The sequence below is a fragment of the Diadema antillarum genome, unplaced genomic scaffold (assembly GCF_040938485.1).
Source record: "Diadema antillarum isolate AM-2024a unplaced genomic scaffold, OU_Dant_1.0 seq00000508_RagTag, whole genome shotgun sequence".
Lineage (NCBI taxonomy): Eukaryota > Metazoa > Echinodermata > Echinoidea > Diadematoida > Diadematidae > Diadema > Diadema antillarum.
In genome coordinates this window covers 736,973-753,447 of record NW_027271463.1, presented here as the reverse complement: position 1 = coordinate 753,447, position 16,475 = coordinate 736,973, and the positions used below count along the sequence as shown (strand labels likewise).

The 16,475-nt window shown below is 39.0% G+C and overlaps 1 protein-coding gene across 1 annotated transcript; it reads right to left on the bottom strand.

Annotated features, from left to right (window-relative positions):
• Positions 1-2,101: 2,101 nt before the first annotated feature.
• Positions 2,102-15,581, bottom strand: LOC139734070 (sideroflexin-1-like). Its single transcript, XM_071644884.1, is given in 10 exon segments — positions 2,102-3,568; positions 4,492-4,539; positions 6,811-6,910; positions 8,340-8,553; positions 9,300-9,375; positions 10,846-10,901; positions 10,903-10,945; positions 12,675-12,845; positions 13,658-13,898; positions 15,452-15,581. Coding segments are annotated over 9 exon segments (1,017 nt in total). The 5' UTR covers positions 13,870-13,898; positions 15,452-15,581; the 3' UTR covers positions 2,102-3,471.
• Positions 15,582-16,475: the final 894 nt, after the last annotated feature.

The following is a 16,475-nucleotide window of genomic DNA, read 5'->3' as shown; positions in this document are numbered from 1 at the left end:
ATCAAAGTAAATGCTCCCTGCCTTTTATTTTCATTACAGAAAATTAGCATTCTATTGTGAAGCTTGTTATTTGATGTTTCAAGGAAGTTCAGCAATACATGTATACAATTTATATAGAACACCATAATTGTGTTCATAACTCTTATGCAGATATTTGTCCCAAACTATGAGGTGACATGCAATACTGAGTATGAAAATGGATCGATATCATTTCCAAAACCATTAATCTCCTTCCTGAACATGCTGAATGTTATGTTATGCAGTTTATTCTGATTTGGAATCTATTAGAGTCAAATAAAGGAATGTTTTAATGGATGCTGTAACCCTTGCCTATTTTATACATCAAAGGGTGGTTTTATTAGCCAAAAACACAAAAAAGTTATTAGTTTGAGGTTTTCAAACGAATCTTATATGAGGATATGAGGATTGAGACTTATTATTTGTACATGTATTTAAAAGAGGATATCAAGCAGGAGAAAGAGAAGTAATCCAAGCTAAATCCGACTTTTTGACATAAACTTTATTAAAGGTATGTTTAATGCACTGCAGTGATGATGAAAATGTTTACTTAAATGTGTTATACAACTGGCCTTTAGTGCTGTTGTGGTTGGTCTGAAACTGTATTCATAACAAAAGTTTTATTTCAGCATTTTCTGAAAAGCTCTATTTGTGTCTCATAAGGTGAATACATCATACAGAAAAAGTAGGCTGTGTGACCAGTAAAACAAAATACAACTTCACACAAATTTCAAATTTCTTCAGTGTTCCTTAAAGGGAAGATAAACCCCAAGAGCAATGTGGATTGAGTGAAAGCAGCAACATAAGTAGAACACATCAGTGAAAGTTTGAAGAAAATCGGACAATCGATGCAAAAGTTATGAATTTTTAAAGTTTTGATGTTGGAACCGCAGGGTGAGGAGACTACTAGAGGTTATGACGTATGAGTGGACAACAATACCAAGAGAATATAAAGAAAATTCTGCAAAAATCCATTTTTCATGAAAATTATAAATTCCATCAACTTGATATTGACATATGTTAAGGGTAGCAATTATTCCCCCTGCTTTCTGAAAACGGTTGGTCCATTGCTCTTTCATGATTCTAGAAAAGTGAATTTTTGTTGAATTTCCTTTATATTTTCTTTGTATTGTTGTCCACTCATACGTCATATCCCCTAGTAGTCTCCTCACCCAGCGGTTCCAACTCCAAAACATTAAAAATTCATAACTTTTGCATCGATTGTCCGATTTTCCTCAAACTTTCACTGATGTGTTCTACTAATGTTGCTGCTTTCACTCAATCCACATTGTTCTTTGGGTTTACCTTCCCTTTAAAGGTGTACTGATAGTATCAATGTAAAACATTCAAAAGGTATGAACATCTTATATGTCTGACATTAATTATGTGCAAGGTATTATGGCTGTATTATTAAGAAACCTAAATAACATGTTTAGTGTTATGGTATATACTACATAGAGGCATGTGTGAGCATGTGTGTGTGTGTGTGTGGTCAAATTGTACATGCAAACTACCCTGGTTCCCAGGGTATAAACGGGTAATTTGAAGGCACAACCCTTGTTGGGTGTAAAGGAGTCTGCGCCAAGACTACTACATGCACTAACTGGACACTGGTGGGAGATGCTACAGTACAGGACCTATGGGACAGTGTAGTCTTGGCGCAGACTCCTTGACCGAAAACAAGGTTTTGTGCGTCCAAACAAGTGGTCTGGCAACCCCTTTCCCGACCAGATATTTTGTCAGTTTTTATTTTTTGATTATGTACACCCATAGGACATTCATTTAGGCCAAGTTTGGTCCATGGGCTCCATGGGGTAAATTACACCCGCCGGAGGGCCTTTTCGGGGGGTCCCTGGGGGCCGAACCCGCCCTCAGGGACCAGGCTGACGCGCATTTTTTCAATGAGGAGGGTGGCCCCAGCAACTCTGAGGGGTCAAACCTTTTGGGCTTGGTGGGGTAAATTGACCAGCAGCCAGCTCTCAGACTATAACTGAAAGACCAAGCTGGGGTTCATCAACCTATTAATAAAGGAATTTTAATGGCTAATGCAATGGAGGTGTTGGTACATGACAGGCTTGAGAAGTCTGAGGCATACACAGAGAGGTGTTGCCCCCCTCCCCCTTAAAATCACTGCGCAGTACAAGCTCAATTAGCAAATCATGACAGCTGTCTTTTAACATATTACATGTTTGCAAACTAATTCTGCTCCTCAAGCATGTCATTTATACTTTCAAGACTTTCAATTTAATAGAAAAAAAAAACCCAAAACATTGTACGTGATGAGCTAACTTCCAGACACAAAATCCCACAAACCAATTAGAACTTCAATTACCCATCTGCATAATACCTCTAGGGAAATAAAAGAAGGAATAATGTTGGGAAACATAAGCAACAACATATATATTTATATTATTACCTTCACTTTCACTGGAGACTTATGTACTCTATAATTCACACAGATTTTGAGCAAAATTCCCTGAATATATTCACAATAATTATGTCTTGACAGATTTACCAGCTTCACAATTTTTATTTTGAGGCAAGAATCAATACCTTCATAGGACTCACTATTCAGGCTTGGCACTAGGATAAAAATAGTGTCTTTGTGACATACCACACTACAGCAGGGATCTTACAGAACATTCTTACCTATAATTCCACACTTTATTCAAAAGAGAGATGTCACTCTGTTGAGAGCAGTGTGCAAGTAATATAAATGTGACGACCAATGATGAAAATGTCTCCATGATCATATGCTATCTGATTTTTTTCAACAGTTTTGACAGCTCAAAGGGGCTTTGGTAGCTTCTACTTAGAAAGCACATTTCAGTTCCAGACCATATCAACAAATGGTGACTTTATGGAAACACGAACACTCCCCCTCAGCACACATACACAAACACAGTAATGTATACAAGACCTTCAAACATCTTTGCAATGTTTTACCTTTCAAGATATCTTTGAGGAAATCAGCTATGGATCTGGCAGACACGTGGCGAGTTCATAGGCGCAACAATAAGCTCATTAAAATCTGTTCCCATCAGATACATGCCTCTTCTGCTGAAATTTAACAAAATAGACACAGCACTATAGGGCCCTCCTGGATGTTCCCACATGCAATATAATTGGAACATTGCATCTGATCTCTTCACCATGAATACCAACCAGTGAGGACACAATGTTAGCCTTGCCCATTCTGTGTGGGCGAAGAAGGGTTACGATCTCTGTCCCCCTGGAAGCATGCAGAGGTAGCCTTTAAAAAAGGGGTCCCAGTACAGTCCCAGTACACACTCCCCTCCAAACTAACCCATTGCACACTATCAAATTTGGCTATTACACACACTTTCCATAGACACCAGTCCCCAGTACAGGTGGGGCTAGCCCTTAAGGGGTTAAGATAGAGAGAGAGAGATAGAGATAGACATGGGAGGTGAGGTTGTCTGCGAGGAGACATCATAGACCCTTGTTGAAGTAGACATACTCAATTCCTCCACCTCGCTTAGCGATCTCCTCTTGTAGGTTCGTCTCCAAACTGCTCACAGCGAGGGAGCTAGAAATGGTAGCAAGATGAGAACATTCACAACACATTACAAAATCTGTCACCTTCCTTCCGCTGGTTCTCAAAACAACTTCAATTCCAATTCAAGAACGATATTTGATGGTTAACTCTTTATGTGCCATGTTCGCACGTCCGACTCAGTCGACGGCGTGCCAACTTCGCATATTCTGCTCAACAAACAAAGCCGCCAAAACCGATCAATAAATCGCTAATCCCGCGGTACAATCAAGCGTTTCTCGCGCTTTTGTTCCTCTAACATACCGGCTTGCATTCTATGTGGTGAATGACTATCAAGCGGTGTTCCCAACTAGATTTTGCATGCACACTCTAAGTTTCTGTCACTATTTTATGTGCAAAAGTAATTCTTTTACAGTAATGTAGCAACTGGTAATTCAAAAGAAAAATTGAAAATAGAATTGTTATACATTGTATATGAAAGCAATGATGTTTGGCATTCCTCTTTATCTTTGCTCACTATTATGTCCAGCTCAACAGAAATTTGTAGAAGTTATACAGATTGGAAAAACAAAATTCTTTCTCTAAGCATGACTATCTTCGTGTCTCAGAATAACATGGCACACAGGGGGTTTCCACCATGGCACATAAAGAGTTAAAAGCAAATAAGCATATAAGCAAATCCAGGTAATATAGAGCAGAACTATAGTCTTAAAATTGGCCAACAAGACCTACATATCAACATTATTTCATATCGACTGAGTTACAAATTTTCTTTTGTATATCTTTGCACTCATCTTTAAAAGATGATCGATCACATAAAAAAAAAAAAACGATGCCATTTGCTTAGTACTAGCATTGATAATACACAATGTTCAAAGAATCGATTTCACTCTGGACATTACCAACATACATTTGTTTGAAGTGAAAGCCATCATACAAACATTTTGAATACTGACCTCTTCTGTGGAAACAATGCACAGCACATTGGTGTTGCAAAGGCCAGCCTGTCAATAGGAAGGAAAGGAATGTCTGTAGATAATAGCATGTTTAAATTTTCATTCTTTAAACTTCATACTCTGTTACAAAAAGCCAGCTTGTCGTATAATTGGAAAATGACTTTTGAAAAACCACAAGTACATGAACACTGGGTACCTTAATCGTAGGTAAGAAATGTCTGGTCCATCCACTAGACTATCTTGAGGAGATGTTCTGAAACAGCATACAACGGTCATTACCTCTAGACCAAATCCATTTTCATCCATTGTACGTACAAGTGGGCCATTTGGCACAAGTGATTTTCTCAACTGGGCTCAATTTCAGTGAATTTCAATCATTCATAAGTTTGTTTTGAAGAGCATTGACATGTAAATGTCACAATACATTTGTACCTCCCTAAACTATTTCCGTGCGTCTACTGCTACACCTGTTCAAAAGAGCACTCTGTAAAAATTTCATGTTTACACTAAACAGCAAGACTACCTGACATTTTCATGTCTTTATGGCATGGATGCATGCAAGTCAAGCTCAGAGCTAGCCTTTGTCAAAGACCCTTTTGCTATAGTGATTGCATGAGGAGCAAGATATAAGGTCATATGTACAACAAGTCAAGCCACCAGCTGAATTCAAGATCTAGAGAGAGGACTTTTTGAGATCAGTTAAAATCTTCATTATGCTACCACAGCTTGGCAGCAAAAGTCACTTAGCTAATCAGCAGTGTCCTATGACAAAGCTCAGGCAGGCACATTTTGGACTGGCAGCTGATTGGCCAAATCGAACAATTTCATTGGTCAAAATGACAAACTGAATAACTGAATAACCGATGAATTAGAGACACAATACAGCTTTGTTGTCAATTTTGGATCTCTATTACTCTATTGCTCTTCACAAACAACTGTCAATGTGTGACAGCAGCATGAGGTCCTTTATAAAAAAACAAACATTACCTCACGGCTGGCTCCAATCCTCTTGATATGTTGACATTGTTTGAAGCATGCCACGCCTTATCTATTTGCCAGTAAATAATGTTTTATAGCAATGGTGGCTGCTGTCAAAGGCACCTTCAATAGCAAGCCTTCTATAAAGTCATATTTTACCCACCCATTGTACAGTATGATCTCTTAAAGGGAATGTACAGTACTGGTTGAGGTAGGGATTCATGTTTTGAACATTCCTAAGTGAGATCATGAAAAGCCTCTTATGAAATATGAAAGAGCATGTAATTTTAAGAAGGATTCAACGTTTATTTGATGAAAATTGGTTTTCAAATGGCTGAGATATCAAAAAAAGTGCTAATAATAAAAGGCGACATGCCCCAACTTTATTAGCATCTCTTTGTTTCACTTTGTTTTTGGATATCTCAGCCATTTCAAAACCGATTTTCATTGAATAAACTTTTGATACCCCTTAGAACTGCATGCTCTTTGACATCTCATAGAGTGGTTTCTGAATATCTCGCAAAACGTTAAAAGCTAAATCGTCACCTCGACCAGAAATGTACACACCCTTTAAACTATGGAAACATAGTAGCTGTCACGCTTAATGCTCATGGTAAACATCTAGAGAGTATGGTAGCTTGTCATTGATATCAGAATTATCGTCATAATCATCAAGACATTGCCCACATCTCTCTCTGTCTACTTCTCTGTCTCTCTCATTCTCTGATGCAATAATGTTCTCTTCAAATTTTCCCAATGTGAACTCGTTCATTAAGTTTATGTTCCTGGTACACCAAGTTCCCAAAATGTAGACAGGAGTGCTTGCTTTCGTGGCCTAAATTCATGTTGATTTGTGTTATGCTGTCCAGAAAAACGGCTTTAATAGAAAGATTAGAGTCTCTTCTATCAACGTCCGCTTTCTTTCTGTACAAAAACTGCAAGTATCACAGTATTACGTATCTGTCTTTTCTCCAATGTAGTGCGCATCTGTTCTCTGTAAAACTTGTATAGAGATGTACAAAGCAATCAAGGTCGAGCTCAGTAGATATTTCATTTGCTATCCATATTCAGTTGCATCTTTTGTGTATAATAAAAGACTTTGTGAGCCCATCAGCACACACTTTATAATATTCATACTTTGTGCCCGATCAATATTTCCATTGTTCGATGGCACATGTAGTTAACCGTGGAAAGGGGGTACACGTGTACATGTACCGCTTGACTGCTTTCTCACAGGTGGCTTACCACCCTGTCTGTTCTTTGTGGCTCTGCAAAAATAATCTTATTTGGGGGCATTGAAGGGTCTTGGAGAATTGCAGGAGGAATAGGTTTAATACTTACAAGAGTCCGACCAGCGACACTTGGATGGGTGCATTGAGGAAGGGGTAGCGCTTAAGGAGAGTTCCCTTGTCAAGGCGATTCATGATTATGGCTGGTATAACTGCAAGGAGAATATTAATATGGCTGGTCACCTCATGATCATCTACATTACCAATGTTAGAAAAAAAATGGCAAATTTCATTTCTTCTCCCTCATTCTTTCATGGAATTTTCAAGAATGTTAACCAGGGGCACTCTACCAAGGCTGCTGTACATCAACATATCAAAATCAAGATGACTACAATATTAAGCTCTCAGGGAGATAAATGCTTGCTACATGTGTCTCACTACATCATAACAATGTCTAAACTAGAAAAGTACTCTTGAGAGTGCAGACCTCCACCAAGCAGCTAATTATTACCATTTAATCTTGTTCTTCCATGAGATTAGTGATTTCCACTTATCGTAATGCATGCCGAAAAATGGCCTAATTTCCAAACATAAAAGTCTTTTGTTTCACGTCATCAGCTTCCAGCAGTGCGGCGCCTCGCCCACGCAGAGACTGAGCTTTAGTGCGCGTATGCAAACTTCAAAATTATATGAGCAGCTTGAACTCCAAAGTTCATTAACCCTATCTGCCAAAAGATTAAAAAATCCTTCAAAAATCCATAAAAATTCCTGGATCACTACCAAAATCAAATCATTTGTTCCTGGTGTCACTATCAACTTTTCCTGCAAGTTTCATTCAAATCTGTTCACAACTTTTTGAGTTATTTTGCACACAGACAGACAAACAAACAAAATAGCAAACATACAATGTACAAATGCCGATGAAAATATAATCACTTTCCTTGGCAGAGGTAATAAGGAAGGTTTTCACATCCTTTTGTGGGGACTCAATAAAATTGTTCATTTTTTCCAGAAAGCCTCCTGCACAATCAGGGAGACTTGGAAGGTCTGCTTTATGGGTAATCTTAGTCAGTCCAAACACTACAAGAGCATATTTAGACTCCTAACCCAGTAGTTCTTATCACTTATCAGTGAACATCTGTCCAGTTCTCAGGCTTATTTGTGTTTATATATTGTGAATGGCAGTGCCTTAAGTTCCGTATAGTAGTTGTACCTATATTCCTCTAGATAAAAAAAAAGAAGAAAAAGGGAAGCAGCTTAACATACAACCTGATTACTTCAATAAAATGCACTGTTCGTGGATAACCCCCTCCCCCCCCCCCCCCCCCCCCCCCCCCCCCCGCAATCTTGGAGACAAAATGAAAGAGCAGTTTACTGTCATGTTAAAAGATGTGCTGAGAACTGTGACATTTTCTTAATTATCCAATGACACAGAATTTAGATGCATTATACACAGAACTGCCTTTTGGCTACTGAGAAATGGAATAACTTATCAAGGACGGAGAATTTATGTAGCATTGGGAATTTGTGGGAATTTACCACACAATTTATAGGTTACCTACTCTCCCTCTACTAGTGAGAAATTAAGGAGTTCACGTAGCACACTGTTCTTAGAAAACCCTGAGTGTTGAGGGCACTCACCCATTCCCGGCATCGCCATGAAAATTCTCGAAATGACCACCTGGGGGATGGCACTCTTGGCTGCATTCTTGGAGTTGCCGATGCGGTTGCCGTTCTCGTCGAAGACGGGGATACCATTGACGAGCTCCTCGCTCCTCATCATGGGTATGTTGATGCAGTTTGCAGCAGCCACCGCCGCAAAGGGTACAAACCGTCCCACCAGAGGCGGGGCAGACTGGCCCACAAAAGGTCAAAAGGGACATGGAAAAGGGATATCATTGAGGCACCTGTAAACCTCAGGCAATGTTTTTATACCCTCCTTTTAAGGGACCTACATGAAGGAAACTATGACTGGGGAAGCAGAATTCCGCTCTTGGCATCATTATATTCTTAATGTGGGAAAAAAAAAACAACATAACAAAACAAATTATTTTGTGCTTGTGTCAGAGCTCTGAGACTTTTTATCTTGGCTATTAAAGTGATGATATTTACAGAATTGACATGGACACTTGATGTTTGTGAGTTCATGCGCAAGCAGCCAATATGATATGAAAGAACTGTTCACCAGTTCCTATCAAATCTCATAATTAGTCTGTAAACATGCAAAGAACAAATATCCTTAGGTGTAGATAACACAGAGTTGTTCAAAAACAAGATTAGATAATTGTCATGAGCCAGAGCTCATGAGGTCCAAAAATATTGCAAATTTCAAGCCTCATCTTCTCCCTGCCCAAGGGATCATAAAGCTACCCCCCCCCCCCCCCATTAAGGAATCTTTCCATATCTTCTTCTGTATAGCCAAAGGTCATAGACAAGTTTTGTCCTATGGGTTAGAACACAAAAATATTGGAATAAGAAATTTTTTGTGCTTACATACGTAATACATACAAAAATGGCTACAAATTAAGTGCAGTGTAGCACCAAAATTCATACAGACCGAGTTTCATGAAGTGAATATAGCCAAAGATCGTCACATCTCACCTTGACAATACTGTTCAGCCCTACTGCTGTCACTACGGCTCCTGTCGTGGCAAGCACATAAGACTTTCCAAGCTGGCTACATGAGAATGAAAATACAAAAACTGTTAAATTTCATTGTCTATAGTGATACACTTAACTTACGTTCTTTAAAATGCAGAGACCATTTATTCGGTCAATCAATATGAGAAACATGTCTTTAACAAATGCCATATTATTATTCAATTTGCTACTCTTGTTGTCATTGTAACATGGAACCTATTGCATTTATATGATTGCTGCATTCATTACAAGGCCCCGGCTTGAGTCTCAGCATTAAGCAGTGACAACTGGAGAAAGAATTCTGAACTGCAACGAAAGCCCACATACTACTCCAGGGTTTAATTCCTTGACAAGCATACACATCTCTTATAAGCATTTTGCTTCAACAGTGTTAATTTCTAATTCTTGAATATCTTAGCAAAGGAATGATCCTTCTTTTATCTAAATTTAAGTTGGAAAGCATAAAATTAAACAAAACCAGACATCTCTTTCATTCTTGTACACCCATTTTTTCCATTTAACATCTCTTCTCCATTCACCACTCATACTGCCCATGGAAATGTAAAATGATAACCTGACAGGAACCTTTTCCAAACAATGCTGACCAATAACTGAGAAAAGCCATCCCAAAGTTGTTTTGAACAGTCAGCATTAGTTTCACTTTTGCATGCCACAGATAGAGAAAATCATGTTGGCAGTCACATCCATCAGTAGCTGCACTGCAAACATTGACAGAGTCTACAGTCTACTTTGATCAGATCAAAGTCACTAACAACATCCACTATTTTGTGCTTCTTTGCTCCCAACCCACAATGCACAACTGTTCAAATATTTGATATGTTTTAGTTATATCACATTTCAATACATCCCCTGTTGTCCCAGAGCCCTAATCCTCCCGCCCCCCAACCATAACCCTTTTCATCGTATGCACAGATGCTGGTAGGCGGGTAGCATGCCCATGGGTTTTGCAGTGCACTCAAATGTGCACAGTGCTTGCATTTCGTAGGACTCTTGAAATGCTCAAGGCTTGTCTGAGGTTCTCCTGAGGTATAACAAATATAACAGTCTGTGATATACCCCACAACCTGTATTCTTCCAATTTAATGAAGCTGTTTGAGAAAAAGCAAACAAAACATATCAAATGGACTGATTATTTGTCATTTTTATAGAAGAGTTAGTACATGCCCAAGGAGGTAAACTCGAAACAATATAGTTGCATATTTCATAAACAAATGGGTCTGGTTGAATTGAAAAAAAAACCCACAAAAAACTAACAACAACAAAAGCTGGTTTCAATAAAAAAAAAACAACAACATGTTTCAGCAACAGACAAGATTGTTTACATCACCCAACTCACTCTACGTACCAGTTTTCTTGGCTGCTTTACTGTCTACAACATTATAAGGGTGAAGAGGTGATGGGTGATTCTTTTTTCCCTATAATCTACGCAAATATTCATGCTGTTGCCATGACATTGAGAAACTTAGATAGCATGCTTTCCACTCACGAGACAGGGATTGGTTTGTCTCCACTGCGATTTGTGTAGTTGACGGCTGCATTGAAGGGACTGGTTTATCCACTGCCAGAATAACACTGCTGGTGTTGTCCTAATGACCACAAAAAAGAATGGACACATGGAAGGAACAAACTAAATATACACAACACTAGTCAGTTCTATACAAACAATGTTCAATATATGTGTTTCCTTTTTAAATCAATGGTTTAAAATAACACAAAGCAAATCATCTTGACATGACATAGGGAAAGAAAAAAATTTGATAAAGCAACACTAATCAGTTCCATAATAATTCTTTCCATTTTAAATCGATGATTTACAGCAATGCAAAATCATTGATATGAATCTTAGTTTGCTCGGAAACTGCTCTGCAAGAACACTACTCTCTTCTGTCAGAATCCCATTTCCTTTGCTCATTTTTCCGCTAATAATATTTTCTTTAAACAGAAAAAAAACCCAACTGTAATGAACTGTTCAGTGGTAACTTGTTACTGTACACCTTTATCATGTCAAGAAGAAGAAGAAGAATGTCCTGCAATGTATGTCAATACATTTATATAATATTTTTTTTTTTCACTCTTAAAGAAGACACAAACAACTAGATTAAATGGACATTCAGGCGATTTTCATAATTTCACATCGTGGGTTCTTGAGCAGAGAAACAATACTTTGAAAAACCTTAAACGAATTACACTGAACAAGGATGATGACATAGGAGGTTCACATATATTCCAGAAATGTAGCAGTGCAATTCCATTACAATACTGCTTGCTTCCGAGTTCACCTGTTTATAATCTATGCATGCCTTCTTCTTTTGTTCTGCTTCCAAGAGCCCCAAGTCATGCAATCTAATGGAACCTGCCATGTCATCATCCTTGTTCATGACAATTTGTTATAAATTTCGAAAATATTCTTATTTTTCATCCCAATTATCATAAATACTGAAACTCTGTCCTCAGTATAACTAATTTATAGTGGTTCAATTGTAAAAATATGAAAATCATCTGGAGGTCTCCTTTAAGGTTTTTGCAAGAAGTAAGTCTAGAAGAGATTCATGAACTCATCTGACATCTCTTCATGCTGCCCACTCAATTTGTCAATATTTCAGCACCAGTAGCCTGAAATATTCCCGGCCCAAATAACGGAACATTTGTCTTTGGCATTTAGAAATCTAGTAGGGATTTCATAGTACAAGAGAACTGAAAAAGATTATTGGGTACATGTATATTCATCAGTAAAAGCACAAGAGCAGATTTGCTTAACCAGTTGAGGACGAGTCCCGAGTATACTCGGGCAAGGGTCTATGGGAAATGTGTGTTGTAGCAAAATCAAACCGTCCTCAACGGGTTAAAGGAACTGTACAGTGCTGGTAGAGATGAGGATTCAGCTTGTTTAGAAACCACTCTATGAAATGTTAAAGAGTATACAATTCTAATGGGAATTAAAAATTGATTTGATGAAAATCGGTTTTGAAATGATCTGAGATATATCTAAAAACAAGGCAAAACAAAGAGATCCTAACAAAAGCTGTGGCCTGCCAATTTCATTAGGATTGCTTTTTTGGATATCTCAGCCATTTCAAGGCCAATTTTCACAAAATGAATGTTGAATCCTCCTTGAAATAAAATGCTCTTTCAGATTTTATAAGAGGTTTCTCATTATCTCACCACACAAAAATGTTAAACCTGGATCTTCACCTCAACCAGTACTGTACAGGCCCTTAAATTGTGCACATAATCTACTTTGTATGTACACAAGTAAACAGAGCCACACAACAAAGATGGCAATTCAGAGCATACAAAGTGCAGGTGGATTCTTACTTGTAGAACGTCATCATGCAACCAGTGATCGTCATGTTCATGGGAACTTGGGCAGACATCCGGCCAATCAGAAGCATCTTCTCTCCTGTGTCCGGGTGGAACGCCGAGTCGTACTGGTACTTGGCCTCCCACACTTCCTCATCGGTCACTCCTGGAGGCTCTTGTCCAGCCCTGGGTGATGCAGAATGGACATGGTTATGTCGTGTAAAACAACAACACTAACAAATAAAAAGAGATACTGATGTGGTCAAGGATTTTTGATTTCTTTTAAAGTCAATGTGAAAGGACAATGTAGATGCCCTGCTTAGATCCTCTTTTACAATGCATACACATGTGCAAGATTATGACACAGCGGCCTGGTCTTGGCAAAATCATAAACATAGCCCTTTTTTTAAATAAATTGTCACCATAAAATCAATGGAACTTTTAACTGGAAAGAGTTTATAAATTGTCACCATAAAATCAAATGGAACTTTTCATTGGAAAGAGACAACATTTACAAATTTTTACTCTTCTGCATCCTCACTTTCATTTGCAGTCATTAAATGTCCTTGACTGCATTTACGAACATACATGACTTCAGATTACACTCATAAAGTCACATCACACTTTTGGAAAATGAGAAATATGACCCACAGAATGACTCCCATATATTATCCTTCAAGTATGGTATGAACCATTCATTAAACAATTAGGTTGCTATGAAAACTCCACATTACAGTGCTACAATTGTAGCTAACAAAAAATGTGAAGGGGAGAAATGAATATGAGCCAAAGCAAACTCAGTAGATAGGATCCAATGTACAGTTGTAACAAAACAAATTTTCTTATAAAATAGGCTGTTGGTGCATTATCATATTTGTATTTCTGTGTCATTGCCATTGATAACTTCTAAGTACTATAACTATAAACAATAGTGCCATGATGACATCTATTTACTTACTTACATTCGTCAAGTACACCCACATATTTCAGTGACTTACTTGTACAGATTGACCAGCTTCTTGGCTTCTTCAAGTTGTGAGTTGGTAAGCAGGAGGTTGAGTGGATTTGTGACAGTAAAGAAGTGGCTGGCTCTACCCATATAGGTACTCTGGTCCCATTTTGGAAGGTCAAGGTTCAACCTTGGTTTGGTAACCTTGGTTACCTCATCTGCTGCTGCTGCTCCATCCATAAACTGCCCTGGGTCAGCCATACTAGGTGTCTAGACCCTAGATACAATTCCTGCTTGAACAGCATTTAGAAGAAAAAATACATACTGAAGCCATGAATAAACGGCAAAGTTATGCTTGCTTAGAGTTTCAATATGTAATAATGGTACTGACTACAAAATTAAGTTCTCTGCTTCTGGAACGATAAAGGATCTCAAACTCCACCCACTTCCTGAATGTCATAAACTCATTAGACTATCAACATTCTGTAGATCAACATGGCTACATTGACAGCAACTAGTCCATTTGTGGTAAAGCTGGAGAATCATACCCAGTCCAACTTGGCACCAAGACTGGCAAAACTATACTACATTTAATGTGATCAGCCCAAGGTAAAGATACCATCCTGATATTCTGTTCTAAACAGCATTTCAGCATAGAACAACAACAACAACAACAAAAGGGAATGCACTGTGGAGCAATAAAACAGATCTAAAAGTCATAGGCCCTAGGCTTAAAGCAAAGGACTTATTGACCGAAAGATCAGTCTGTATCTGGTCACTAGGGATATGTTCCGCGGAGACTGCGTCTGGCTTCACGGATCCCCTCCTATCCTCCTCCAGAGGATCAGAGCGATAACATCAAAAAAATAAAAGACTCGTCCAGACGGATTGATCTTTCTGTCTAAGGCCCTTACAGTGCATGATTGCCTAAGAGGTGTTTGCACATCATTCCAGTAAAGTTCTGGCACGGTCAAAGGGTATGCTCCAGTCTAGACAGAAAAATCTGTCTGTCCGGTTTTTCAGCCTTATTATTTTCTGACATTAACAGCTCTTCTCTGTACATCTATCTACATTGTACAAGGGGATTCTGTGAAGCCAGACAGTCTCCGCGGAACATATCCCCGATCCCGACAAGATACAGACCAAACTTTTGATTAAGCTCCAGTCTATATAGGGGCTTTCTAGGGCCTAAATAACATTAGTCTTGACAGGAACTTGAGGAAGATCAGTCTGTATATTCATTGTCAGGGATATGTTCCGCGGAGACTGCATCTGGCTTCTCAGAATCCCGAGAGCCATAAATGTCAAAAAAACAACAACAAAATGATAAAAACAAAAAACTCCTCCGGACAGCCGGATTTTTCTGTCTAACATTAGACTAGTCTACGTAGTCTACCGTCACCCGGTGCACCCCGTTAACTGCGTTGTGATTAGCTGAATTGCACATCACACATTACAAAAGTGCTGAGTGATATGTGGATACTCCAGTCTATCCAGAGTTCATATTAAATCGTAAAGTTACTAGTACTCAGTCTTGATCCAGATACGAATAGCAGAGAATATGTGGTGTCAGTGTACAGGCCAGGCCATTCAACTGTGTTCAAAGTAACTTGTTAGAGCTAATCCCTAATGGTTAGGTCTTTAACGATTAGGCCGACAGTCTACTCGCGCAATTTCCAACGTGTGGGACTGACATGATTATCCTGCCCGTTTAGAGGGCCCAGCAATGCTGCTACTGTGCTAGTGCGCAGAGACTCATACAACGCCTGCCCTTAGCATTACTTAGCTGGTACCGTCATTTTCGATTAGATTCTACCGGCATCAGTCAGTCTTCCCTGCTTACCGATGTCGATGGCGGCAGTTATGAGTGAATATGACGACGTCTGTCCGTCTCGTCAGTTACTGGAATGACGTTGTTCACATTCGTGTCCATATACCGGCGCCACCGGTACGTACAATGTACTGTACGTATGTGTGGGTGTTGTATTTCAACCGTGACAGACTATTACGATTAGACAGGTACCGGTACAGAGTGGCGTTAGTGGACCATGGCCAACACCGCACCACCTTCGACCGGTTTGCTGTCAAAATACTGTAAACGCAAAGCAAGGTTCACATACCTCTATCTTCCTTTTCTTTTTTTCTTTTTTAAGTGGGGGGAGGGGGGGGGGGGGCAACGACAGAACAGTGAGCACTGACAGGTGACAGGATAGCAGTCAGGAAATGTTTTGTTTTCTCTTTTCTTTTCTGTTGCCAATGAGACCTCGTTGAAAATGTGTGTCAGTGAAAATGGCAGTCGATTAGGACTAATAGGAGCAGGGCCGTATGGAAGAAGAGAAAGCTAGAGCAATCAAAGGGTCCATTTTATTTAGATGAAGGAAGGAGAGGGTGAAAGAGAGAGAGGGAAAGGAAGAGGAGTGGGAGGAGGAGGAAGGGTAGAGGAGGCCTAAACAGGGAGGAGAAGGAGGAGGAAATGAGAGAAAGGAAAAGGACAGAAGAATTACTGGAGGAAGAAAATTGTGTTTCTGTTTATCTGTTCATCCTCAAGTGTTGTGGATGTATAGGTCAGCGAACCACTAGGATATGAAATCAAACCATAGACCTGTTTTTTTTTTTCCTTTTTAAATCTGTGTTTTCTATAGCTCTTCTGAATTTACTGTTGAGAAGGTTAGTAAGTATCAAGGTTCTATTTTTGGAGTACTTGGCTTGCATAGTGAGTCGAATCTCATTAGTTTGTGAAGTGACGGATACCGATATATATTAATTAGATATTCTTTCAACAGAATGAGAACTGTAGGAGAACGGAACCAAGTAACGTCTGACTGAGGGAATGTCAAAAGACTGGGATTTTCTCATATCGGACATAA